At 32.9% G+C, this 26,383-nt stretch overlaps 3 protein-coding genes across 5 annotated transcripts in view; 2 read left to right on the top strand and 1 right to left on the bottom strand.

The window, feature by feature from the left end:
• The first annotated feature begins 14,150 nt into the window (after positions 1–14,150).
• Positions 14,151–18,885, top strand: LOC105123587 (probable linoleate 9S-lipoxygenase 5). Of its 2 annotated transcripts, none has more exons than XM_011023246.1 (9): positions 14,151–14,576; positions 15,059–15,348; positions 15,838–16,078; positions 16,283–16,621; positions 16,727–16,812; positions 16,898–17,005; positions 17,125–17,429; positions 17,524–17,787; positions 17,882–18,885. In XM_011023246.1, the coding sequence occupies exons 1-9, from the start codon at positions 14,333–14,335 to the stop codon at positions 18,648–18,650; spliced, it is 2,646 nt and encodes an 881-aa protein (XP_011021548.1). In that variant the 5' UTR covers positions 14,151–14,332; the 3' UTR covers positions 18,651–18,885. The 2 variants fall into 2 exon arrangements, with proteins under 2 accessions (XP_011021548.1, XP_011021549.1); XM_011023247.1 differs by having other exon boundaries at positions 14,152–14,576; positions 15,062–15,348.
• A 955-nt stretch (positions 18,886–19,840) lies between these two features.
• Positions 19,841–20,808, top strand: LOC105123586 (photosystem I reaction center subunit II, chloroplastic-like). The gene has a single exon (XM_011023245.1). The coding sequence runs from the start codon at positions 20,034–20,036 to the stop codon at positions 20,637–20,639; it is 606 nt and encodes a 201-aa protein (XP_011021547.1). The 5' UTR covers positions 19,841–20,033; the 3' UTR covers positions 20,640–20,808.
• A 2,673-nt stretch (positions 20,809–23,481) lies between these two features.
• LOC105123585 (uncharacterized protein C24B11.05-like) overlaps positions 23,482–26,383 on the bottom strand; it is an 11,192-nt gene continuing 8,290 nt past the window's right edge. The window contains exons 3-10 of one of the 2 annotated variants that reach the window (XM_011023244.1): positions 25,790–25,884; positions 25,623–25,688; positions 25,417–25,514; positions 25,296–25,333; positions 25,096–25,183; positions 24,756–24,965; positions 24,576–24,641; positions 23,482–23,894 (exon numbers count right to left, since the gene is read on the bottom strand). In XM_011023244.1, the coding sequence (XP_011021546.1) occupies positions 23,721–23,894; positions 24,576–24,641; positions 24,756–24,965; positions 25,096–25,183; positions 25,296–25,333; positions 25,417–25,514; positions 25,623–25,688; positions 25,790–25,850 (801 nt within the window). In that variant the 5' untranslated portion in view covers positions 25,851–25,884 and the 3' untranslated portion in view covers positions 23,482–23,720. Of the gene's footprint in view, positions 23,895–24,575; positions 24,642–24,755; positions 24,966–25,095; positions 25,184–25,295; positions 25,334–25,416; positions 25,515–25,622; positions 25,689–25,789; positions 25,930–26,383 lie in introns of those variants that run through there. The other variant, XM_011023243.1, reaches the window with a different exon arrangement.

Here is a 26,383-nt window from a genome sequence, read left to right as displayed (position 1 = left end):
TTTTTTAAAATATTTTTTATTTAAAAATTCATAAAAATAATATATATTTTATTTTTTAAAATTATTTTCCATACTGACCCCTATTCAAAAATAATTTAAAGAAGAAAATAAGAAGAAAATTATCACATGTTTGGTTATTATATATCTCTTGACGTCGAGTAACATTGAACCTCCACCTCTCGAGAGTATAATTTTCTGACAGGCATGGATGTATAGTCAATTTGGTGTAGCTGGAAGTTGAAAAGGAAATTATCACACGTTTGGTTATTAAATATATCTTTAGGCAGTTTGATGTGTCTTCGAGCATTGCCTATTCCGCGTCACCGAAAATCTCACAGACAAACAAAAACTCGAGGGAAAAAAATTATTTTCGCTTCCCCAAAACTTCGAACCATTTTACATGCGGATTTATCGTGGATCGAAGAGGACAGAACCGAAAAGCCTTTCATGTTTTTTAAGAATATAAAGAAAAAACTAAACCGGAAGGGGGATTTTAACAATGCCATATTACTTTAGCTACAGACACGTGCCTGTTTGTAATAGCGACGATTAAGTTATTATTTCGCCCTTCTAACCAAAACTATTTGGATGGGCTGTGGGAAGCATTTCTTTTCTCTCTCTCTTTTTTTTCACGGTAAATTAATTGTACTGCTCTTAAGAGCAAAAATAAATAAAAAGGTACATTAAAGGATAAATTTGATGTTTAATTTTTTAATTGTTATATAATTTATTTTTATATCAACTTTGACCTTTATTTTTTTAATTTTTTTTATATGTAGATTTGATCTGTGTTTTTTTATACACTTATACACGTGAAAATTAGAGGGTCATGAAGTTTGGATAAACAGATAAAAAAGAAGAAGACAGGCTTGGCCGTAGCTAGACTTGTAAAAGAAAATGAGCACTTTAAGCTTGCAAGGTAACGAAGATGGGTAGTTTCAGTGGTGCATGATTGGAATGATAGAATAAAAAAGAATATGTGCGGTTGGTAGATGATTGTCTGTGTTTTTTCTATATAACACAAGGGAGAAAGAGGAGCAAGACATCATCAATACTAACAACAGATCAATAACAATTATTTTACAATTGAATTAAACTTGTATGATTTTCAAAACCCTATCTATCAGTACGCTAGTAACCCCACAAGCATATAACTAGTAGGTAAATATCTTGTAGGTTGGTAATTCGTAGGTGATGATTAGTGGGGCTGCAATTGTAAACTTGCAATTTTCTCTGTAATCCAGTAGGTTTGGAGTTTTCATTGTGAAAAAAAAATCATAAATTACCAAAAATACACCCATTCATGTTTCTGTGTTAAGGAATTCTCATGCATGGCTGTAATCAAATCAATAATCATCAAATTAATGTAAATTCCTCAATAATAAATTTTTAAGCTAATTTTTTGCATTCAAAGTAGTCATAGAGGTGCATGAAAAATATATTAAAATATTATTTTTAAAAAATTTTAAATTTTTTTTGATATTAGTACACTAAAATAATCCAAAAAATTTTTAAAAAAATTAAAAAATTTTAATTTTTTTATATACAATTTCAAACAACGCTAATAATAACAAGCGCCAAACCATTCCATTGCTCTGAACTTCGCTGAAGAACATATAAGAGAAGGTTCCAGTTGATATACCTAGCTTCTCATCAATAAGTAAGTTTTCTTGCAATTCCATTAATGATTAGAGCTTTGTTTTCTTACCTTCAACGTCTGCATGTTGCTTGAACCACAATTTAACAGTACAAATATTGAATTTCGACTGCAATTATACCTGAAAGGTAGATAGTTTAGATCAAAGTGATTAGAGGTTGTTAATAATTAATCCTTGCAACTCGTCTCTCAACTTCCCTAGGCAAATTGCAAAGTTTGTTTTGCAAGCTAAATTTATTTGTTAACTGTTGGTTTCAGCGTTATAAAAATATTTTTTAAAAAATTAAAATATTTTTTATTTTTTATTTTAAATTAATATATTTTTAATGTTCTTATATAATTTTAATATGTTGATATTAAAAATAAATTTTTGAAATAAAAAAATATTTTAAAATAATAAATACTTTAAAAACAACTAAAAAAAACAGTTAACTTGGAATCAAAACAGCAAAAACAGCACTAGAATAGTGGAGTGCATCCCGTAGTCAATCCAGTTTAAAAGAATTAGAGGCTAATAGCTGGACTACTTTGCGACCCACGATCCAATCATCTCTTCAACATTTTGTTCTACAGTTTCTTAATTGAGGTAGATACCCTCTGCGCATTTGATAATATACAATATGGTGTCTTTTTTTTTAAAAAAAATTATAAATATATTAAAATAGTTTTTAATTTTTTTAATATTAATATATAAAAATTATCAAAAATTATTTAAAAAATTCAATTCATTTTTTGATAAATTTTAAAAATAAAAACTATAAGCAATCATGAAAATCTTTATGCTTGGCAAACTTGAAAGCTAACGTTTTGCTCATAAAAAAAGTGGTTGTATAGAAGTTGCAGTATGCATTATTATTGTCGATGTAGTGTATGCATCCATCCATTTTGAGTGAATTACAAAACAATTCATCTAATCTTGAGAAATGAATTAATTAGTTCCTTTTGTTTCAAAAACTTATTAGTTAGTCCTTTCAATTTATTTTAGTTTTAAACCATAAATAAATATATTCCAGTATTTGGTTGTGTCATGAAAAATGAGCTAAAAAATAATTTATTAATATTTTATTTTTTCAAAAATAAATTAAAAAAATATTTTCCAGTATTTGGTTGTGTCATGAAAAATGAGCTAAAAAATAATTTATTAATATTTTATTTTTTCAAAAATAAATTAAAAAAATATTTTCCAGTATTTGGTTGTGTCATGAAAAATGAGCTAAAAAATAATTTATTAATATTTTATTTTTTCAAAAATAAATTAAAAAAATATTTTCCAGTATTTGGTTGTGTCATGAAAAATGAGCTAAAAAATAATTTATTAATATTTTATTTTTTCAAAAATAAATTAAAAAAATATTTTCCAGTATTTGGTTGTGTCATGAAAAATGAGCTAAAAAATAATTTATTAATATTTTATTTTTTCAAAAATAAATTAAAAAAATATTTTCCAGTATTTGGTTGTGTCATGAAGAATGAGCTAAAAAATAATTTATTAATATTTTATTTTTTCAAGTTTATTAAAATAATAAGAAATAAATCTTACAAATCAGAAGGTTGAATGAGAATGAAATTGAAAAAAAATATAATTTTATAAATTATTTTAAATAAAATAAATAATAATAAAAATAATAGAGATTAGATCTGATGAGTAAAAAAAATTAAAAAATGATGAAATTAAAATAATAATTATTATTATTTTATAAATTATTTCAAATAAAATAAGTAACAATCAGAAGAATGGGGATTAAATTTGATAGATAAAAAATTTCAATTAAAAAAGACAATGAAAAAGCAAATAAAAATTATAAAAATAAGAATTAAAGTTAATATAACAATTAAATTTTAAGGGATTAAATTTAAAAAATATTTTAAATAATATATATATATATAGTAATAAAAAAATTTAAAGATCAACTTTGATATAATTAGTAAATAACATGACATTTCTAACTTTTTCACAACTTTCAAAAAGTATTTTTTTTTATCAAAATAAAAAGAAAATAATTTTCTAAAAACCAAACTAAATTTTTTTAACTAATTATTAATTAATTTATTAATAAATAAATAAATAAATAAATAAAATTAAAAATTATCTTTAAAAATTATTTTTCATCAAATAAATAATAACTAAATAAAATTATTGACGGGATTCGGATGGGAGATAGCCTTAGCAGATAGAAGAATTTCTAAACCCTAAGCCCATTTGATGAGCCTAATGCTAGGCCTGCTATCCGACAATATCCGACTGAACTCATAAAATCACATTCTTATTATCCGATCATATTCCAGGAAGCATCTAAGAATGCATAGCAAATAGCCCAGGCAATTTCAAATGTATTATCTCTCAGGCTAGCCATTGGGAGCCCTTATAACTGAAGGGCCTAGAAGGTGTCCTGAAAACAAGATAGAGTGTGTTATCATAGATTTTGTTTTTTAAAGTTTATTTTATTTTAAAATATATTAAAATAATATCTTTTTATATTTTAAAAATTATTTTTAATATCAGCACATTAAAATAATTTAAAAATACTAAAAAATATTAATTTAATATAAAAATAATTTTTTTCAAAAACACTTTTAAAATATTAAAACAAACACAATACTAATAGTAATTTACAGTACCAGATGATTATTAGGTGCTTATAAACACATAATGTCATCGTTTTTCTAAAAGGAAAAAAAACAAAACATGCATCAATTACAGACCCACCCCGGAAACCTCCTACGCTTGTTGTCCTCACAGGTCATGACCATGGCAATTTTCTTTTAATTAATGTAAATATTCAAGCCAGATTCAAGCCAATTTATATTTATTTTAATTAATTCTAAAAATTTTAAAATTAAAAATTATATAAATATCTAGCTACCTGCAAAAGCAAGGTAATTTTTTACTCCCAAGGGACGATGACAGGTGACTACGACGTGATAGGACAAAGGTAGATGGCATGGTTGTTGCCCCCCCCGTCCCCGTCACCTGCAACCATAAAATAATTTAGCTGAAAAGATAGATTCGGTGGGATCAATTTTGATATTCTTTTGCCCATATCCAAACGGAGAGAAGGCCTGGTGTGATTGGACTGTAACTTTCCGCTTTTTCTCAGAAAGGAACAAAATAAAAATAAAAACTCCCACTGGGCCTGTAATTGACCTTTGTTGAAGTTCACATTTTGACACCGAGATTGCGATGCGATTTGTATGAACAAATTGGAAACTTAGCATATAAAAAATAATGAATTAATATAGTAGCAATTTTTTTTTTAAATAACAACTTTCTAGATATTATGACTGTGAATAGTGATACTTAACAGTTTTAAATTGCAATGCCAACTAAATTCATAACTAATTGGTTCAATTAATTAAAAAAATCATAAAAATATAAAAATTAAGCCCTCGAGATGAATTTTTTTTTAAATTTAAAATTCTAATAATAAGAGTAATGGTTCAAAAAATTCTCATGAAAAATTAAGCATGATCTAATGATCGAATAAAAATTCATAATTATTTTAGCGATTATTTTAGTTCAACACAATCAAATTTTTTCTTGAGCCTTGACTTGTTTTACTTATCTATAAATTCACTTACTAGGTTATCTGTTTAATCTATATAGAACAAATCATCATCTAAAATGATAAATCCACATTTAACTATTTAGAATTATATGTTATTGCAAGCCCAACTGTATTATTAACACTAAAATATAAATAATAATTATTATGTGAATAATAATTTTTTTAGATTTTATTTAAAGTATGTTTTGAATTTATAGCTTAAATAAATACGTATATTGTAACTCATAAAACATGTTTGAAATAAAAATTGATAAGAATATGATTTTTACATGAAACATTTGATTCGCTTAGTCAAATAATTGATAATAAAACTATATGTCAAGCTAACTTGTTTTAAAAACACAACATGTGTTAATGTTTTTATTATGAAACGCAAAAGCTATATTGACATTCTTAGAAATAATAATATTTTATAAATATTTTATAAATGTTGCATTTTAAAAAGCATGAAAATATAAATTATTTCACTATTTTTTTTTTCAAACTGAGTTTTATGTCAAAACTTTTAATTTACTAAGATTACTTTTTTTTAAAAAAAACCCTCTGCATTGAAAGGCCCGGTGTTCCATATTTGATTTGATTTTATATATATATATATATGTGTGTGTGTGTGTGTATAAAACTTTAGAAAACCCATATTTAATTACTGGAACATCACTAACAGAAAGAGGGGACGTTAAATTAGATTGCAACATCTTCTTCCAACTTAATTTTTGATGTCAATGAATCAGTTGTAATTTAATTACTATTAATATTCTTTTTTCTAAAGCCACCAAGAATTTTCGAATTCAAAAACACAGGCACACAAGCTATTAAAGCTTTCAATTTTTGAGAAATGATTGCATCCTCCGCTGTCCTTGGCTCCCTGTGATCTACTTTGATTATTCTTTTTTATCAAGATCAAAAATTTTCTTTTAGAAAGTTCAGACTAGTTACGTTGTGTATGTAGAATAAAAGAGACTTCCTCACAGCCATGGAGCTTTAAATTTCTACCACGAGGTCCACAACCCTCGCACACCCGCACATGATAGGGAGATTGAACCACACCCGTCCAAACCATTCTCTCTCTCTCTCTCTCAAGTGTTTTTTACTTGTCCCTCTGTTTTAATGAAAGATTGAAGTGTCCTCATCGAGCTGTGAGAGCCATCAATGCCTGGCCCCAAAACACATGAAACCGTATTGATTTCAACATTAGCCAACCACTAAACATAATTAGTTTGCGCAACTTAATCATTCTTTAGTTACAAGCATTCAAACCCTTGTGTAGTTGGCAAGGCATGCGAGTAGTATCACTACGAAACGCTGATTATTATAATAAAAAGGTTTTCGATAATGTAATAGTAATTGTTTTTTAATTTTTTAAATAAATTAAAATAATATATTTTGCATTTTTGAACAATTATTTTTAATATCAGCATATCAAAATGATCCAAAAATATTTTAAAAAATAATTTCAAATAAAAAAATTAATTTTAACCATATTCATAAATGATGCCAAAAATGATAAGTTCCTTTAATTTGTTTTTATAAAAATATTTTTAATTTCATATAAAAAAGATCTGAACTTATAAATCAGAAATTTACTAATGAAATAAATTTAGTTTGATACATGAAATTGATTTTAGATAACATAAAAAAATAATATTTGATTACAAGATAAGAGCTAGCTATAATTTTTAGAGGGATTTGATTTCAATATATGAAAATTAACTTGGAATAACTCAAAACACACTTAATTGAAGTTTTTCTTTTAACCAACATGGGATTGATATTTTATAAATCAAAGTTAAAACTATGATAATTTTTTTTATTAATATGAATATTTGGACCAGCTTGTATGTTTTTTAATTAATATTATAAGTTTTAAAATTAATAATTATTTAAATCTCTAGTAGTTATTATATCAGCAATTAAAAAACTCAAAGTTAAAAATATAAAAAAATAATTTTTTTATTTTAAATTCTTATAATTACATCACCTACTGTTACCTAGATGATTTTATAATATACGAAGCTGCATGTATTAATAAAGTTATGTTGTAGGTAGATGAGTACAAGGAATAGAAAACCGAGAAATTACTCCTCTTTGATTGGAAAGCCAATAATTGTTTAGCACACAGAAAGGAGGTGGCGTTGTCGTGAATCGTGTATCCTGAAACCTAACGAGTCTTTGGTAAATAAAATTTACTTAATATTATCATGTGATCATACTAAATCCGATCTTATTTTATACTGCCAAACTCCAAGAAACAGCTGAGCCAGCAAGAATATGAGGAAAACCTAAGGTGAAAACATATCACGCGTGTAGGGGGGAAAGAGAGGCGTAATAACCAATTTACTATTCTAAAAAATTTTTGTTGAACCGGTAATACGATATTTTAATAAATTTTATTAATTTACTATCAAATTAATCTCAAATAATATATCTTTTTTATATTTTTATAAAAACAATGAAATGATTAAATTATTTTTAAAACAAAAATTATTTAATCAGTCTCGAAAACACAGGCACAAATAAAAAGGGTTGGCAGGGATCCGAAAAAACCCAGGCACAAATAAAAAGGGTTGGCAGGGATCCGAATTCTTGCAAAAAAAAAAAAATTCCAACGTATGTAGAATAAAAGAGACTTCCTCACAGACATGGAGCTTTAAATTTCTAACACAATTTCCACAACCCTCGCACACCAGCACATGATAGGGAGATTGAACCACACCCATCCAAGCCATTCCCTCTCTCTCTCTCTCTCAAGTGTTTTTTACTTGTCCCTCTGTTTTAATGAAAGATTGAAGTGTCCTCATCGAGCTGTGAGAGCCATCAATGCCTGGCCCCAAAACACATGAAACCGTATTGATTTCAACATTAGCCAACCACTAAACATAATTAGTTTGCGCAACTTAATCATTCTTTAGTTACAAGCATTCAAACCCTTGTGTAGTTGGCAAGGCATGCGAGTAGTATCACTACGAAACGCTGATTATTATAATAAAAAGGTTTTCGATAATGTAATAGTAATTGTTTTTTAATTTTTTTAATAAATTAAAATAATATATTTTATATTTTTAAATAATTATTTTTAACACCAGCACACCAAAATGATCCAAAAATATTTTTAAAAAAATTTTAAATAAAAAAATTAATTTCAACCATATTCATAAATGATGCCAAAAATAATAAGTTCCTTTAATCTGTTTTTATAAAAAATATTTTTAATTTCATATAAAAAAGATCTGAACTTGTAGATCAAAAACTTACTAATAAAATAAATTTAGTTTGATACATGAAACTGATTTTAGATAACATAAAAAAATAATATTTAATTACAAGATAAGAGCTGGCTATAATTTTTAGAGGGGTTTGATTTCAATATATGAAAATTAACTTGAAATAACTCAAAAAACACTTAATTGAAGTTTTTATTTTAACCAGCATAGGATTGATACTTTATAAATCAAAGTTAAAACCATGATAATTTTTTTTTATTAATATAAATATTTGGCCAGCTTGTATGTTTTTTAATTAATATTATGAATTTTAAAATTAATAATTATTTAAATATCTAGTAGCTATTATATCAGCAATTAAAAAACTCAAAGTTAAAAATATAAAAAAATAAATTTTTTATTTTAAATTCTTATAATTACATCACCTATAATAACCTAGATGATTTATATACGAAGCTGCATGTATTAATAAAGTTATGTTGTAGGTAGATGAGTACAAGGAATAGAAAACCGAGAAATTACTCCTCTTTGATTGGAAAGCCAATAATTGTTTAGCACACAGAAAGGAGGTGGCGTTGTCGTGAATCGTGTATCCTGAAACCTAACGAGTCTTTGGTAAATAAAATTTACTTAATATTATCATGTGATCATACTAAATCCGATCTTATTTTATACTGCCAAACTCCAAGAAACAGCTGAGCCAGCAAGAATATGAGGAAAACCTAAGGTGAAAACATATCACGCGTGTAGGGGGGAAAGAGAGGCGTAATAACCAATTTACTATTCTAAAAAATTTTTGTTGAACCGGTAATACGATATTTTAATAAATTTTATTAATTTACTATCAAATTAATCTCAAATAATATATCTTTTTTATATTTTTATAAAAACAATGAAATGATTAAATTATTTTTAAAACAAAAATTATTTAATCAGTCTCGAAAACACAGGCACAAATAAAAAGGGTTGGCAGGGATCCGAATTCTTGCAAAAAAAAATTTTTTCCAATCTTTTTCTTAATAATATTTATATTTTTAATCTAAATAATAAAAAAACTAATATTTTAACCCCTTTAATTTTATTTTTTATTCTGCCCTTGCTTAGAAAATATTTTTTTATTTATTTTTTTAGTTATTATCAAATAGAATAATAAATTATTTTTAATAGATATAAAATATAATTTAAAAATAAAAATTTTACACATTAGTAGGTGAGCGGGTTGTTGTTTATGAGTTGCTAGGGACATGTTTATCTTCTTCTTCTTTTTTTCTCTTTTTTCTTTTATTCTTGCTGCCCATTCAAAATTCCAAAGTTACTCTATCATTCACTAATATTTCAACTTTTATCCTCATTTTTTTTATTTTTAGTTTTTGCTTAAAGCATCCCTCCTAATAATTGATGATATTACACTGCTGGATCTTTATATGCCAGCGGAGTGTGATCCTACATTCCTACCTCCTCCCCCCCACCTCTCTTTTTTAATATCAATGACACTCCAATTGCCCTTGCTTTGTAGAAGTACCAGAAAACTACAATTAGAAGTTCATCGGATATCCTCCCCTTTTAAGCCTTTGCAATATTTTAATGAAATCATTCATTATTGACATGTCAATGTTGAACCGTACTTTTGTAAGCTTTGGACATTTAATTATTTTATTTTCTTAATGGATATAGTGACCGTATCTCTCGGTTCTCACATCTTAGAGGTGAGTGAAGTCAATGCCATATCCGACCTGTACGGGTCGACTCCAATTTTGGTGCCTGTCCAAAAGATTTAGGAGGTTGGCATTGTGGTTAAGAAGATTTACTGTATTTATTAACCTTTTAGATTTAATATTTGAAACCAAACATCCATAAAAATATAAAATTCTTCTAGCTGTACTAGGTAAATATAATGGTGTATTCTTAAAATTATTTGTAAAAAAACTTAATCTTAATCTAACACGAAGATGGATATTCAAAATGATTTTAAAACTTGTATTTTTTTTTAGAAAAAACTTATAACAAAGAAAATAACTCCACACAAACAGTCATAATCTAACCATTGTATATTCAGTATCTTCGCTGCTGGATATTTCTTATCATGTATCTAACAATGCTAGTGATGTAATATTTTACGTTGAAATAAGAAAAGGTTTGCTGGATACATTTCATGGCTAGCAAGAATCAAGGATGGCAAAATGTGCAACGTGCTTATCACAAAGCTAGAATTAGCTGCTTCTCTGCTGCGAATTTTGATATTTAGCTTTCCTAATCTCTGACACGTCAACTAGCCACCACAACGAGGAAAAGAGTTTCTCTCTGCTCACTGATTATCTGGGAAAAAGAAGAAGAAGAAGAAGTATTTTGAACAGACAATTTCCCAATCCTAATTGTTCATACATAATCTGGGTATGCGCAGTTGTGTGGGCTTCACAGGCATTCATCGCACGCGGTTGATTCAGATATAACAAGCAGTGCTCTAGCAGCAGTACTGTATAGATTATTAGTCTAATTTATATTTTATATTACAGTAGGGATTATTTTTTTATTTAGAAATACATTAAATAAATATTTTTTCTAGGATTATTGTTTTTTATTATAAAAACCCACGTGTCACTCATTTTAAGATGAAGCAAGGAAAAATCCCTTCCTTTAGGGTCAGATATGATAGGGAAAAAAAAAACATGCTGTTGGAGGAAAAAATAGAAATATATTTTTTTCATTTGTAAGGATCATATTAAGAAAATTAAGATAGAAGGAACTGAATTAATTATACAGATTACAGGGAAGGGGTGTGGGTGAACAACTTTTTATCCTTCAACGGTCATAATCACTAGACGCATGACTCCTGCTTGCATCTGAAAACATATATATCAAGTTCAATTGGTGACGGGGTATTTGCTGAACTGGAATTTTAAAATCTTAAATTTTTTTAATTAATTTTTTATGTATTTTAAATTTTTTAAATTTGTTAATATTAAAAATAAAATAATAATATTTTAATATATTTCAAAATAAAAAATATATTAAAAAATAACTACTACTACTATCCCAAACACCCTAAAACATGAATCTTACGACTCACGCACTCATGTGGCATGAATGAATTAAAATTGATTTTTTAGCATGATTAACTTCACAAACAAACATGCATACGGATCATATCTCTTAATCTTTGAGGTCTGATACTTTTTTGCCTATCCAAGTTCTGAACAGTGAGCACTATTGGTCCCCGTGGGTTGACCAAATATTAGCACGTTTGAGCATGGAAATTGTTTGATATCCGTACTCATAATTTTTTTTATTATTCATCTGGAGTTTCTTAGATTTGGTCCACAAGGATCTCATGCCAACCACAAAAAAAAAAGAAAAAAAAAGTAAAAGAAGAAAAAGGAAGGTATAGTTTAATTTCATTACAGCACTTCCGCCTACTGATCGAAGATTTGTGGCCACCGAGGGTAGGCCGAAACGACGCTTGCACGTTTTTTAGTAATAAATCCACTTAAAGTAGAGGCAGCCTGGCCAGTGGTCAGTCGCCATTACACGCGTTCATGTAATCACTCCCATGTGGGACAGAAAAATGTCGGATAATTATCTCAGGAAATTTGCTCCTTGCATTGTTGAACCCCTCGGTCTTATTTTACATCCTTGAAAAATTGAAGACAGAAAAAAATTAGCGTAAGATTAGGAGTACTGTAAGAGTTCAGAATATGAAAAGGTTGGCACTGAGAAGGTCTAGAACAATAAGAGTGTAATTTTAGATGCCAACAATGCAGCTTGTGAGAGCTGCTAATAATTGTTTTTTGAAGTAATTTTATTTAAAAATATTTAAATAATACCTTTTATTTTTAAAATTTATTTTTAATATTAAAACTTAAAAGAATAAAAAACTAAAAATTAATTTAATTCTTATAAAAATAATTTTTAACCGTAAAAATAAATGAGCCTGAAAATAATTATGAAATGACGCAACGGTGGATTATACCTTGAAAAGAAAACCCAAATGGCATCATTGAATATATATATATATATATATATATATATTTCCAGACTAGCTATGTAATCCTCGTAGAAAAACTCGTTTATTTCAACTCATTAATCAATCAACCTCACCTGTTTAACTGCAACAACATTTCAATTTTTTTTTCCTTACATGTTCCTCCAAAGTTAACAATAATTGCTCCAGATTTTTAGAAATCTCAGTTAAGAAAATGCCATAATTGACCATCCAATTCATAATGGGTAGCCCCAGCAACCATAACAACCACCAAGTGTTTCTGGCTTTTAGCCTCCGCTGTCATGCTGTCGGTGGCTAATGCACAAAGTGCAATCCATTCTCCAAGGGAAAAATGAGATCAGGAGAGGAGACTATCCTATGTTACCAACAAGATGGTAAGCCGCAAAAATTTATCCAACTGGAGTTTTAACACCAAACATCGATTCACCGGATTTCTTGTTCTTTTCAAGAAAACCAAATGGTGTGCATGCATATTTTTGTTTTCTATTCTGGAGAAAAGAGGACTGTCAACTGCTATTATTACTTATTACGAAACTTCATCTCCATCGCGTTGTTCTTCGCCATGACCAATGAAAACGAAGTTGAAGGAGAGCATGGACAAGACGTCTAAAACCAGCTCAGATGGCTGGCTAAATATTATTAACTAGTTGCACTGAGCAGGGGTTTTTCTTGCACGGTTAGTCATATCCTGCACATGAGGGGAAATCTCGTGCCGATTCCTTGCAAACAATCGGGGCCTCATTGACGGGCTCCTGTCCAAGTTTACATGATCTACTGTGTATCGGATGGCTTACGTTTGCCACTTGAGGCTGTAGCAGTTCTTTTCTTGACTTCTTGATACCTTAAAAAGGCAAGTAATTTACTCTTAAAGTATAATCAAAACCCAAATATAAGGCCGTTGATTCGCCAAATTCACAGCTGATCTTCAGTTAGGCTAGCTTGTTCCTCTTGATCACTACCAAATTTAATCCAAGTCACAAAACCATTGTTCTACTATCAATTATACACATATAGAGAACTCACAATAGCAAGGGACATCAACAATTAAATAAACCTGAAACTTCTGACCTATCGATCTTAAATTCAATTCTGAAATGCGTTTGAATGATGCAAGAAAACCATTTTACAATATGCAATCTAAAGCTTAAGTAATTGCAAACAAAGTGGTGAAGCATTAACCCGATAAACTGCTAAGGAGTTGTAACTCAGCTAACTATCTTGAGTCTGAACATCTTTTTTATACAAATAAAGAGCACACCCACTAAAGCATAAACCTCATTAGCATATGTTTATACTGGATTTGGCTAACCTTAACTTATAAACTGACTTAACATTGGTGAATTATAATCGTATACTTTCTCCACAGTAATTGTCCAGCAAGAGTGGTCAGGAGAGTCATTTAAATCTAGGCAACAACTACTCCGCCAGAAACTTAGTTTTAACTTAATCCAACAAGGCTGGCATGAAAGCATCAACTCTCATAAGCTAACAATCTTTAAAGATGCATTCATGTACAGATGGATATGGTTATCCACATTCATAAATATTAAAGTAATGCGTACACGTGAATGTGTGGGCATTAGAAAAAAAAAAAAAAGGTTCGTTAGAATCTGGTCCCTTAATTTGTATTAATAAAGAGATAAATACTTAAATTCCTTCGGGACCCCCTATTAGTTGTCAACATCGATTGTATTTTAAGACCCTTCCTCTTTCGGGGAAGACCAAGACTTCAAGAAATCCAAGAAAAAAACCACTGTATATCGCAACAAACACACCGCACAGAAGCCAATCTGGCTATATATCCCATAAACTTGGCCTCTAGGTGCCACCCCTCTTTACATCACCTTACTCGAAGAATCTTGGTTACTCTTCTTGTTGAGCTTTCCAAATGGGGTTCTGCCCTGTCTCAGAGATGTTTCACAAAGTAATGGAAATGTTCTGTACGCAGCCTAAGACCAAGGCCAAAGGCAACGAGGTGGAAGGGAGAAGGAAGATCAAAGGCACAGTGGTGTTGATGAAAAAAAACGTTTTGGACTTCCATGATATAAAAGCTTCGTTTCTTGATCGGGTTCATGAGCTTTTGGGCAAAGGTGTGTCTATGCAGCTTGTTAGTGCTGTTCATCAAGACCCAGGTTAGCCTGCTCCCTCCCTCCGCCTCTCTTAAGTTTCTTGAATGGCACTATTGCCCAAAAGATTTGAGGGAAAGAGAATAATGTAGTGAAGCTTCTTGAATAAAGACAAAATGACTTTTTTGTTTAACCAAACAGCAAATAACTTCACCGTCATCCTCCATCCACTGTTCACTTCTCTCTGTTGCCAGACAACCGAGAGGAAAAAACACACGATGGAGAATTTTCTAGTAGTTTCACTCCAAATTCAGGTCTTCGGGGGAACAATTGAATTGTGTTTTTTTAGTAGCTTAGGATTTATTTGTTTATTTTTTCTGAGAAAGTGATCGCTAAGGATTTACTAGTTACATGCGAGATTAAGAAATTATAATTGTTGAAGTTAGCTTTGAGCATTCTTTCTTGTTTAATCTTGCCAAGAAAGTTTGCAATAACAGAATCAAAATCAAGTTTGATAAAGCTAAAACTGGGAATTTTGTGGTGTTTAGCAGATAGCTTGCGAGGGACGCTTGGAAAAGTAGCATACGTAGAGAAATGGGTTACCTCAAGAACACCATTAACAGCTGGAGAGACTATATTCACAATTACTTTTGAATGGGATGAAAACATGGGCCTTCCTGGGGCTATCATCATTAAAAACCACCACCACAGCCAGCTTTATCTCAAGACAGTCACTCTAGAAGATGTTCCTGGGCATGGTCGGTTGCTTTTCATCTGCAATTCTTGGGTTTATCCGTCGCATCGTTACAAGTATAATCGTGTGTTTTTCTCTAATAAGGTAATTAGATTTTGGAATAATCCAATAAATAGGAGATTGTGTGCGGAAAATTATGTTTTATTGTGCTACTTTTGTGAATAGTCTAGAGCCAGGATGTATGCTTTATGTCAATCTGGGCCGTATAGTTAGTGCCTTTTATCATGATTGTTGCCTTTTTAACCTCAATTATTTAGAACCTCGATATTTTATTCCCTCTTTTTGGCAGGCAAAATCACAAACCATTGTTAATTTTCCATCTAGAACTGCTCTTTCCCTGACTCTCATTTTCTTTCTTGATTTGAGTTTTTCTTTCGATCATGACTGTCTTCATAATGGTGTTAAATTGTTTTCTTTGTTGTTGCTTTCACTACCACTTCCTTTTTGTACCTTTTCTTCCTTCATGATCTGTGTATCAGGCCTACTCCTAGTGCCGAAATTTTTGCGATTGTATTAAGGCAGGTTTTGGATAAAAAGTTGGATTCATGAACTTGTTGACGGATTTTGCATCAGGCATATCTTCCATGTCAAACACCTGAGCCATTGCGGTTATATAGAGAAGAAGAGCTTTTAAATCTCCGTGGACATGGAAAAGGTGAGCTGAAGGAGTGGGATAGAGTCTATGACTATGATTACTACAACGATTTGGGGAATCCAGACAAGGGTGAAGAATATGCACGCCCTATTCTTGGAGGAACGGAAGAGTATCCATATCCCCGAAGAGGAAGAACCGGTCGAAGAAAAACAAAAACTGGTTAGAAACCTAAACTTAAATCACTTTTGACATACATTTATATCTAGCGCGACTCTACCTGGGGTCTCAGAATCTCTAGTAGGATAGAGCATGCAAGTATAGCGCATAGAGAGTATCTGTTCGCTGAGTAACTTTTGTAAGAATGTTGGATGCATGCATTTTTGTCAATTCACAATCAGCAATACAGTCTTACCATTTTAACAGACCCCCATACTGAAAAAAGATTGCCGCTTATAAGTCTGGACATCTATGTTCCAAGAGATGAACGGTTTGGGCATTTGAAGTTTTCAGATTTTCTTGCCTATGCTCTGAAATCCCTGGTTCAGATATTGCTCCCGGAGATCAAATCTTTATGTGACAAAACTATCAACGAATTTGACACCTTTGAAGATGTACTCAACCTTTATGAAGGGGGACTTAAGCTACCAAATAAACCCACTCTCCATAAAATAAGGGATCACATCCCCTGGGAGATGCTTGGGGAACTTGTTCGTAATGATGGAGAGCGGTTCCTCAAATTCCCAAAGCCTGATGTTATCAAAGGTGCCCTAATGGAAACTTTTTTCTCCCAGTTACCTTGCAATAATTAGAATTTCACTTCGTATATACACTACTTGGAAATTTGAGGTTTTCATGGTATGGTTTCAGCGGACAAGTCTGCTTGGAGGACAGATGAAGAGTTTGCACGGGAAATGCTTGCTGGAGTCAACCCAGTCATCATTAGTCGCCTCCAAGTAAAACACAACTTGCATTAGACTACCTGATGATTATTTTTTTATGATCTTTAAAGCTTGATGAATTAGTAAAATATACCTGCAGGAGTTTCCTCCAGCCAGCAAGCTAGACCCTAAAGCATATGGACATCAGAAAAGCTCAATAAGAAAAGAGTTAATAGAAGAGAACATGAATGGCCTAACCGTAGATCAAGTACTAATCATGATTCATTTCTTTGACGTCCTTATCTATACTACGTATTCAACATTAGAATCAAGGAACACTCAAGGTTGTCTACCTGATAAATGGATGTTTTAATTTTTCTGATTTAGGCACTCAAAAGCAACAGGCTGTATATATTGGATCATCATGATGCATTGATACCATACCTGAGGCGAATAAACTCAACCAGCACAAAGACTTATGCCTCTAGAACAATCCTGTTGCTTCAAGATGACGGGACATTGAAGCCATTGGCAATTGAGTTGAGTCTACCACATCCACAAGGGGACCATCATGGTGCTGTCAGCAAGGTTTTCACCCCAGCAGAACATGGTGTTGAAGGCTCAGTATGGCAACTGGCCAAAGCTTATGCTGCTGTAAATGATTCTGGATACCACCAGCTTGTTAGCCACTGGTATGATTCCAAATCAAAAGGGCTTTCATAATGGCATAACTTGAAGCTTGTTCTAATTAAGAATCCACCGGACTGATTCCGCTCATGTTTACAGGCTGAACACTCATGCTGTGATAGAGCCATTTGTGATTGCCACAAACAGACAATTGAGTGTTATTCACCCCATCAACAAGCTTTTGCATCCTCATTTTCGTGACACGATGAATATAAATGCCTTGGCTAGGCAGATCCTCATCAATGCTGGTGGAATACTGGAGAAAACTGTTTTCCCAGCCAAATATGCAATGGAAATGTCTTCTTTTGTTTACAAGAACTGGGTTTTCACTGAGCAGGCACTCCCTGCAGATCTCATCAAAAGGTAAAGCACCGAACCTTAAACCATAAAAATACCCTCTTAACTTACTTTTTATCGAGACCCAAACTAAAATCTATCCAACTTCGCTATCATCAAGAGGAGTGGCAGTTCAAGATTCAAGCCAGCCACATGGCCTCAGACTTCTGATAGAAGATTATCCCTATGCTGTTGATGGGCTACAAATCTGGTCAGCAATTGAAACATGGGTCAAGGAATATTGTGCTTTCTACTACCCCACAGATGATTTGATCCAAGGTGATAGTGAACTCCAATCATGGTGGGCAGAGATCCGTAATGTCGGCCATGGTGACAAGAAGGATGAACCATGGTGGCCTGAGATGCAGACACTAGCTGATGTCACGCAAACATGCACCGTTATCATATGGATAGCCTCTGCCCTCCATGCAGCTGTCAATTTTGGGCAATATCCATATGCTGGCTACCTCCCTAACCGCCCCACCATAAGCCGTCGATTCATGCCTGAGCCAGGGACCCCTGAGTACGATGAGCTCGCGAAAAATCCAGATGCAGCCTTCCTGAAAACAATCACAGCCCAGCTACAAACCCTACTCGGTGTATCACTGATTGAGATTTTATCAAGACATTCGACTGATGAGGTTTACCTTGGACAGAGAGATACTCCCGAGTGGACTTCAGATAGTGAACTGCTGGCAGCATTTGAGAGATTTGGAAGGAAGCTGGTAGAAATTGAAAACAAAATTATGGATATGAACAATGACAAGAGATGGAAAAACAGAGTTGGGCCTGTACAAGTTCCTTACACTTTACTCTTTCCTAACACCACAGATTACTCCAGAGAGGGTGGACTCACCGGCAAGGGCATTCCGAACAGTGTGTCAATCTAATTCATTGGATCAAACTAGTATTTTTTTTTAGGCAGTCAGTAGATAGTAGGTTTTAAAAATGGTGTGATGGTCAAGTAAAAAGGTCGTCAGATAATATTTTTTGCGTTCAGGTTTTTCTTTCGTTGATTATTTGGGTCGAAGGTAAAGTGTACCTGCAAGTATCTACAAATAGCAGGAATTGTGTGGTGTGCCTTTCTAGTAATGCATTCATCTATAAATTATTATTTTTTATCTTTTTAATATAAAATAAAATCATTTTTGAATAATATGTTACATGTATGCAATTTTATTTCATTTGATCAATTTAATTTATATTTATATTTATATTATTATTGATTTAAATACAAAATATTTTAATAAATAAATTTAACAAATACAACCAACCAAGTCAACTAAGTGTTTTATTTTTTAAGATTAAATGTTTTAATTTATATTTGTTTTTTAATTATTTAAAATTTATATATATATATATAAAGTTTGGCATTCTTGAATTGAACGGGACCGCATTGCCATGCTCTGGCAGAATTGAAAGGAAACGAATGATGCTCTCTCTCACAACACCAGATTCAAGCTGTCCAGTATTGAGCACAGAAGATTTCTCCTCGAAACAGAATGTGCACCCCAAGACAAAGCTGGGAGTTTTGCCTCCCTAATGTAATGTTAACGGGCCTTTGGGTCCATTTTTTTTATTGTGCATTTTGATTTTAGGGCCCATGTTTTTGTTCGAGCCTTTGGATTTTCTATTCGTCACTATTGTCTCCGGTCCATTCTTTTTCCCTTGCAATTTTTGTTGTGGGTCGTCGATGACCTTCTTCCTTTTCTTCTTCCTTTTTTTTTAATCATATAAACCGCTTTTTTATTTTCTTTTTCTTTGCAGCATGTGAAGATGTAATCTTACAATACATGTTTTACACAGAATCTGCCAACATTTGACAGTAGTTGTGGATCGTAATGCATGTATAATTTTACCCCGAAAGAAGACAACACCACGCACGCACGCAGGCACTTCGGCGTGGTGTGTCTTTGCAGCATAAACAATTATCACCAGGAAACAGATATGCTAAGGCAGGGAACGAAGAAGAGGGGTGTTGGTGACCCCCACGTATCAGATCCAGGGATTTTAATTGGTCTGTGCCGTAAACGTCTTATCCAAATCCCTGCGCGAGCGTGGGCAAGAAGCTGGTGAGACCACGTATCAAAGGTGAAGAAATTAATTGGTCTGACCATATCGCCTTATCCAAACTCTCTCACACACACCCACCACCCATCACAAATCCCGCGAACACCTCTGTCAATAATCTTCTCTCCTCCATCTTATTGAACCAGCACCCTCCTAGAGACCCATATCACTCAAAACCCTCGAATCTCCAATTCCTCGTGGCCATGGCAACTCAAGCCTCTCTCTTTACTCCTACAGCTCTCTCCGCCCTAAAATCAAGCAACCAAGCTATTGCTCCATGGAAACTATCATCTTTTTTACCAATATCTAATGTTAAGCCACAAAGAACCATGAAGGTTGCTGCTGCAGAGGAAACAGCTGTCAAAGAGGCTCCGGTGGGCTTTACTCCTCCAGAGTTGGACCCAAGTACCCCATCACCAATTTTTGGTGGAAGCACTGGTGGGCTGCTGAGGAAAGCCCAGGTGGAGGAGTTTTATGTGATTACATGGGACTCCCCCAAGGAACAGATTTTTGAAATGCCGACGGGGGGTGCTGCCATCATGAGGGAAGGCCCAAACTTGCTCAAGCTGGCCAGGAAGGAGCAGTGCTTGGCTCTCGGGACTAGGCTACGGTCCAAGTACAAGATCAAGTACCAGTTTTACAGGGTGTTCCCCAATGGAGAGGTTCAGTACTTGCATCCTAAGGATGGTGTCTACCCTGAGAAGGTGAACCCAGGGCGCCAAGGTGTGGGCCAAAATTTCAGGTCAATCGGAAAGAACGTTAGCCCAATTGAGGTCAAGTTCACAGGCAAGCAAGTGTATGATTTGTGATCTGGTAACATCATGTATTTGTGATTACGTGAATACTCCACGGTTGTTTGCTGTAATTGTATCTCTTCTTCAGGAAACTCTTAAGAGAAGCAAAACCTGTCTGTGGGTGCACATCTGTCTTCTCCTTTTCAGATGGTTATATATCTAGCTACATCATTTCATATGAACATAGGATTACATGTTCTAGTGTTTTTTATGCCAGAATTCTCCCATATGATGATAGCGTCGTCAGAGTATACCAAAATAAAAAAAAACATTTAAAAACACGTACTTAATATCAGTGCATGGTCGCATATTCCGGCAAACAACTTAAGAATACGCGCGCAGGACGCAGTAGAAAAATGCAATATTTTGTCATCCAAGAATCTCATTCTGGGAGGATTAAGATTTATAGTTGAGTTGAGTTCATTGCATCATTCAGACCCCGAATGTGAAGGATCCAAATTTGCTGGGTTATACTGAAGTTGTTTATATATTTTACGAACACGAAAGATTCTATGTTTGTCCCTGGCTTCCAATTCAACTTTATTAAATTGGAAACCCACTGATTATGAGTTCTAACCTCTCTTTTCCCAAAAAAACAAAATGATTGAATTTTTTTTAACCATCTTGTTGACATGGATGTTTCTTATTAGGTGAAAGCAGCCTTTCAATTTGTTAGTCTTTATCTAGAACTAGTGTGAAAATCTTAGGACAGCATTTGATGGTAGTGTAATTGAAGATATGGCAAATATGAGCACACAAATTTATTCTTTACAAGTACTATTTTCTTTTCTTTTTATTTGAATAAATTGATATTATTTTTTGTTATTTTAATTTTAATTAATACGAACAAGTACGGTCTATATATATAAGATTACAAATGCACATAAATATTATCTCTTAGAATTATAACCATTTAAACATAATTTGATCACTCCGAACAAAGCCACTGTTTATACTGTTTTGCTCTGATGTAGTTATCAATTTGTCATCCCTTACGATACCCTATGATAGCCTTTTACTAACCGATATGTTGCCTTTATTTCTAAAAATTATTTTGATGGGAAACGTTGGTATGTTTAACAGTCTCAAAAAAATACATTAAATAAAAAAAATTACAATCAATAAGAAAATGAGATCGTTTTTATGTATTTAAGAAACAAAGTACATATTTTATAGAGATTTACCAATACATTCTCTTTAATTAATGGCGACTACTTTAAATACAGTACCACTGCAAGCCGCTATCGTCTTAATTCTGGTTTCATCACCCCACCGTCACCTTATCAGCTATGTATCCAATTTATTCTTCTTGCAAACAAAAATGCTACAAAAAAACCGCTTAATTCTGGTTTCATCACCCCACCGTCACCTTATCAGCTATGTATCCAATTTATTCTTCTTGCAAACAAAAATGCTACAAAAAAACCGCTAGTTAGCCCAATCAAATATTTAAAGTTTGTGACTCCCGTTATGTGCAGCCGCTATCGTCTTAATTCTGGTTTCATCACCCCACCGTCACCTTATCAGCTATGTATCCAATTTATTCTTCTTGCAAACAAAAATGCTACAAAAAAACCGCTTAATTCTGGTTTCATCACCCCACCGTCACCTTATCAGCTATGTATCCAATTTATTCTTCTTGCAAACAAAAATGCTACAAAAAAACCGCTAGTTAGCCCAATCAAATATTTAAAGTTTGTGACTCCCGTTATGTGCGTTTCATCACCCCACCGTCACCTTATCAGCTATGTATCCAATTTATTCTTCTTGCAAACAAAAATGCTACAAAAAAACCGCTTAATTCTGGTTTCATCACCCCACCGTCACCTTATCAGCTATGTATCCAATTTATTCTTCTTGCAAACAAAAATGCTACAAAAAAACCGCTAGTTAGCCCAATCAAATATTTAAAGTTTGTGACTCCCGTTATGGATCTCACACAGAGGGCCTGCTTCTGGGGAGCAAACTGCGGGTCCAGTAAACAACTTGGATCTATATCCTTGAGAAATAAAAGCCCTTAAAATGCAAATCCCCCTTGTCTCTTATATATATATATATATATATAAAAAAAAAAAAGAACTTGTGACATACATATATATATATATATATAAAGAACTTGTCCATTTGAATCGGTTTAAATCATATTCATTGAACTTGGATTAAACTATTATCCTTGACAGTATCCAACATTTCATAAGTACACGGTGTAAAGATTCATTACAACATGATAGATATTTAAGTGTCAAGAGCTTGAGTTCCAGGCATTCATTAAAGATTGCATCGGCATCTCTAGGAGCAAATTAAATGATAAATAAGCAGAGTTCGTACCAAGTGTGAGTGTGAGTGTGAGCTCCCAATAATGCCATGCCATCCAGTCTCAGTCCTTATCGTCAACACCACCAAACAACAACGATAACAATACACTACAGGATCTTTAAAAATTCATGCGTGATTGAGATTATCTAAAAGAACGACAGAGACAGCCACCACCATGATTTGGAGGATGGGTACAAGCTTCCACGTGGATCACATTTTATTTTAAATTCTGACGTCTCTAACCACACCGATGACCCTCTCAAGCTAATAAGATGGTAGATATCGCTATCTGATACCCTCTCGGGTGACATGCGTGCCAAAAACATGATTGATGGAACTACGTCACAGAACAAACACAATGCCATCTCTGTGTTGTTAAGGGCTCAATCATTGCTAGAAGCTTCTCGAGTAGCTGGGCAATTATTTTTTCTTTTTTAATTCAATGGGTTGGATTGGACGGTAATTCTCTGTTTTTCTTTTTTTTTGTCCTGCGTACAATGAGTGGGATGCATTGTCGGGATTGTTTTCAAGTGACTTTAAATTATTCTATCAGCTAAGCCAGCTTAATTGACACCATAATTCACAAACAATTAATTTAGCTTAGAAAGATGACAATGAGAGCTAACCAGTAGGATGGATGAAAATTACACAGAAGAACCTTTTACACGCATACGATACATTAATTAACAACACATATGCACAGCACATGAAAGATAGATTTGACAGGTAAGGATCACCAACCCAGTCCTTTAAAAAAGAGGTCTTGATTGGTTGTCTTATTTAGGCCCCGACGGTTGTAGCTGCGAGAATGGCATCCATTTCACTCCCGGGCCGGCTGATCCTCTGATCACCGCTTTTCGTTCCTCCTACCCAGATTTCTGGAATCACCTGAGCTAGGTTATGGATATGCTCCAATACATAATCCGCCTCTTTGCTCTTCACCGTTTTTCCAACCTTAATAATTACATCAGGACAGTACCACAGCACTGGTGTTAGACTCCAAACATTTTTAAATGCACATTCAGCAATCACAAAAGCACAGCCAATTACTTCTCTGTCACAGCTCTAATGTTGTTTTCCTCGTTTTTCAATTGCAGATTTTTTTAGATTTTTAAATGTGTCAGCATTACTGCGGTATTGCCTTTGCCCTTCTGCGAATGAAAGAAATAGCACGCCGCGAAACACGGTTAATCACTTGATTTCCTGGACACGTGTTGACCCCACAAAGTCAAGGGTCTCGAGCTTTCGGGCCGAAGAACATTTTCCTCGTTTTATAAAACTCGGATTCGCTTGGCAGGATTTTACACCGGTTAACTCGGGCTTAGACAGTTTGATTCAATTAAAAAATTCAGGTTGAAACTGACTCACATTTGAATTTCTTTCTGTTAAAACAACAGTTTCGATATATCTTTTTTAATTCTATATTCATAACTCAAATTTTACCTCAAATCAATCCCAAATCAGGATTTATAGTGGTTAAAAATTTACAATTTTTTTTTTTGCATGATAAAAATTTGGAAGGGTGGGGCGGATTTTTGGTTTTAAATTTCAGCAGCCAAAGACAAGTTGGATTTAACAGGAGTAGGTGGAATTTTTCGTTGATTCAGTTACAAGGGGATTGATTAGTAAATTTACCAGAGCAGTGCAGAGCCCCAAAGCTTTCCCTGCTGCCACATTGCGCACGTTGTCATCCAAAAACAGCTGCAACATAACACAGCAGAAACGCGTTTCAGTATTTTCTTAAGCACCAAACAAGAACTTATGGAGGGAGAAAACTGATCGAGCAAACAAAACCCTTGAGCGAGGGTTGCTTACCGTACGGCGAGGATCAACATCTGCAACACGAAGAGCAACTTTCATGGCATCTACTGAAGGCTTTAGAAGAACAGGGAACTCATCAGGACTTGTCGATTTAGACAGGTTTGGATTCATCGTCTCAAAACATATGATCTGGTCGAAACAGTCTTCTATTCCTAACCGTTTTAGGGCCATGATCGCGTGATTTCTATCTGAATTGGTGAAGATCTGCAGTAAAAAACATTAAACAACTCGTTAATTGGCTTGGATGCATGGGCAAGAATACAAGGGGTTTTCTTTATTCACGAATAGTAGTTAAATTGGTGGCTCTGTTTTGTGTTTTCTTATCGAGGCTTACAATTTTCCTCTGAGTGATGCTACGCAAGAGGTTACGTAATTGGGAATCTGGCTTGATCAAATCATAAGGCAATCTTCCGTGCACGAAACTGTTGATAAGTAAATATACGTAGTTAAGAAACTGAGTCCAGGTTTTTCTTGTCCTGAAATGGGAACGGAGTCTATCTGATATTAAACAATTTGAGTCAGGGTTTTGCTAACCTGTGATAATCATCAGCATCAATGTCATAGCCTAGCGCCTGAAATATAAATTTAAGCCATTAATAATTAAACAAGGCAGAAAAAAAAGAACGAACTATACTATGTCTGTCACAGTAATTACTCGCAAGCCAGCAAGAGAGCTGCCGTAGGACTTGAAGAGCTCAACTCGGTGGCTGGGAGCTTTGTTCTCTGGAAATCCACATTTCTCAACTAGAAATTCTACATACAAAGAAGGAAAGATCATACCAATCGGTTCTTAAAAAAAAAAAATCAATCATTTTTTTTTTTTAATTTTGATAATGTGATTAATTGGAAAATGGCATGTACCATCAATATTTTTTCTCAGAGCTTCAGCTATTCCAAGCTTAGAGGAATACAAAGTGTCATCCAAATCTGTTTTAAAAAAATTACAATTCAAAACAATGTGATCAGAGAGCTTGGAGTCTTGGACAGAATAGAATGAAGAACTATAGCAAGATAGGGAGAAAAGGTACCAAAGAGGAGGCAATCAAAAGGAGAGCTTGGAGTGCAAGAAGATTTGCTGCAATAATCCATGGCTAAGGGACAAGTGAGAGTGAGAGAGAGAGAGCTGAATTGGGCTTGGGGGTCGAAGAGAGATGAAACCACAGCGACTTCAGAAGAGGAGGGGGTGAATATTTATAAGGGATAGGGAGAAACAGATGATGCTGAATCAGGGTTCAAATCTCTAATGGTTATTTTGGAATATTAATTTGAAATTGGAAAAAAAAAACAAAAAAGTAAATTTTTAAAAAAGTTAAAAAGAAACAGTTACACGATTTGCGAACTTTGAAGCCGAGTAGATGAGGGCCCACACGGCTGTACTAATTGCAGGTAAATGTCCTTCGTTCAAAATGTTGTCTTCGGTTTAGACAATGTTTGGTAACAAGGATATATTTGTGTTTTGTTTAAAACATACATGCAACCTATTTGATAAAAATATATAGTTTATTATATAATGGCACTAAAATGTTGCTTCTGGTTCATTATTTATGCTAATTATATTATTTATTAAATAGTATAATTAGTATAAATAGTGTAAATTAATATACTGTTTATATAAACAGTAT

Source organism: Populus euphratica, unplaced genomic scaffold (genome assembly GCF_000495115.2).
Source record: "Populus euphratica unplaced genomic scaffold, PopEup_1.0 scaffold9.1, whole genome shotgun sequence".
Classification (NCBI taxonomy): Eukaryota; Viridiplantae; Streptophyta; class Magnoliopsida; order Malpighiales; family Salicaceae; genus Populus; species Populus euphratica.
This window is presented reverse-complemented; position numbering and strand designations above follow the sequence as displayed.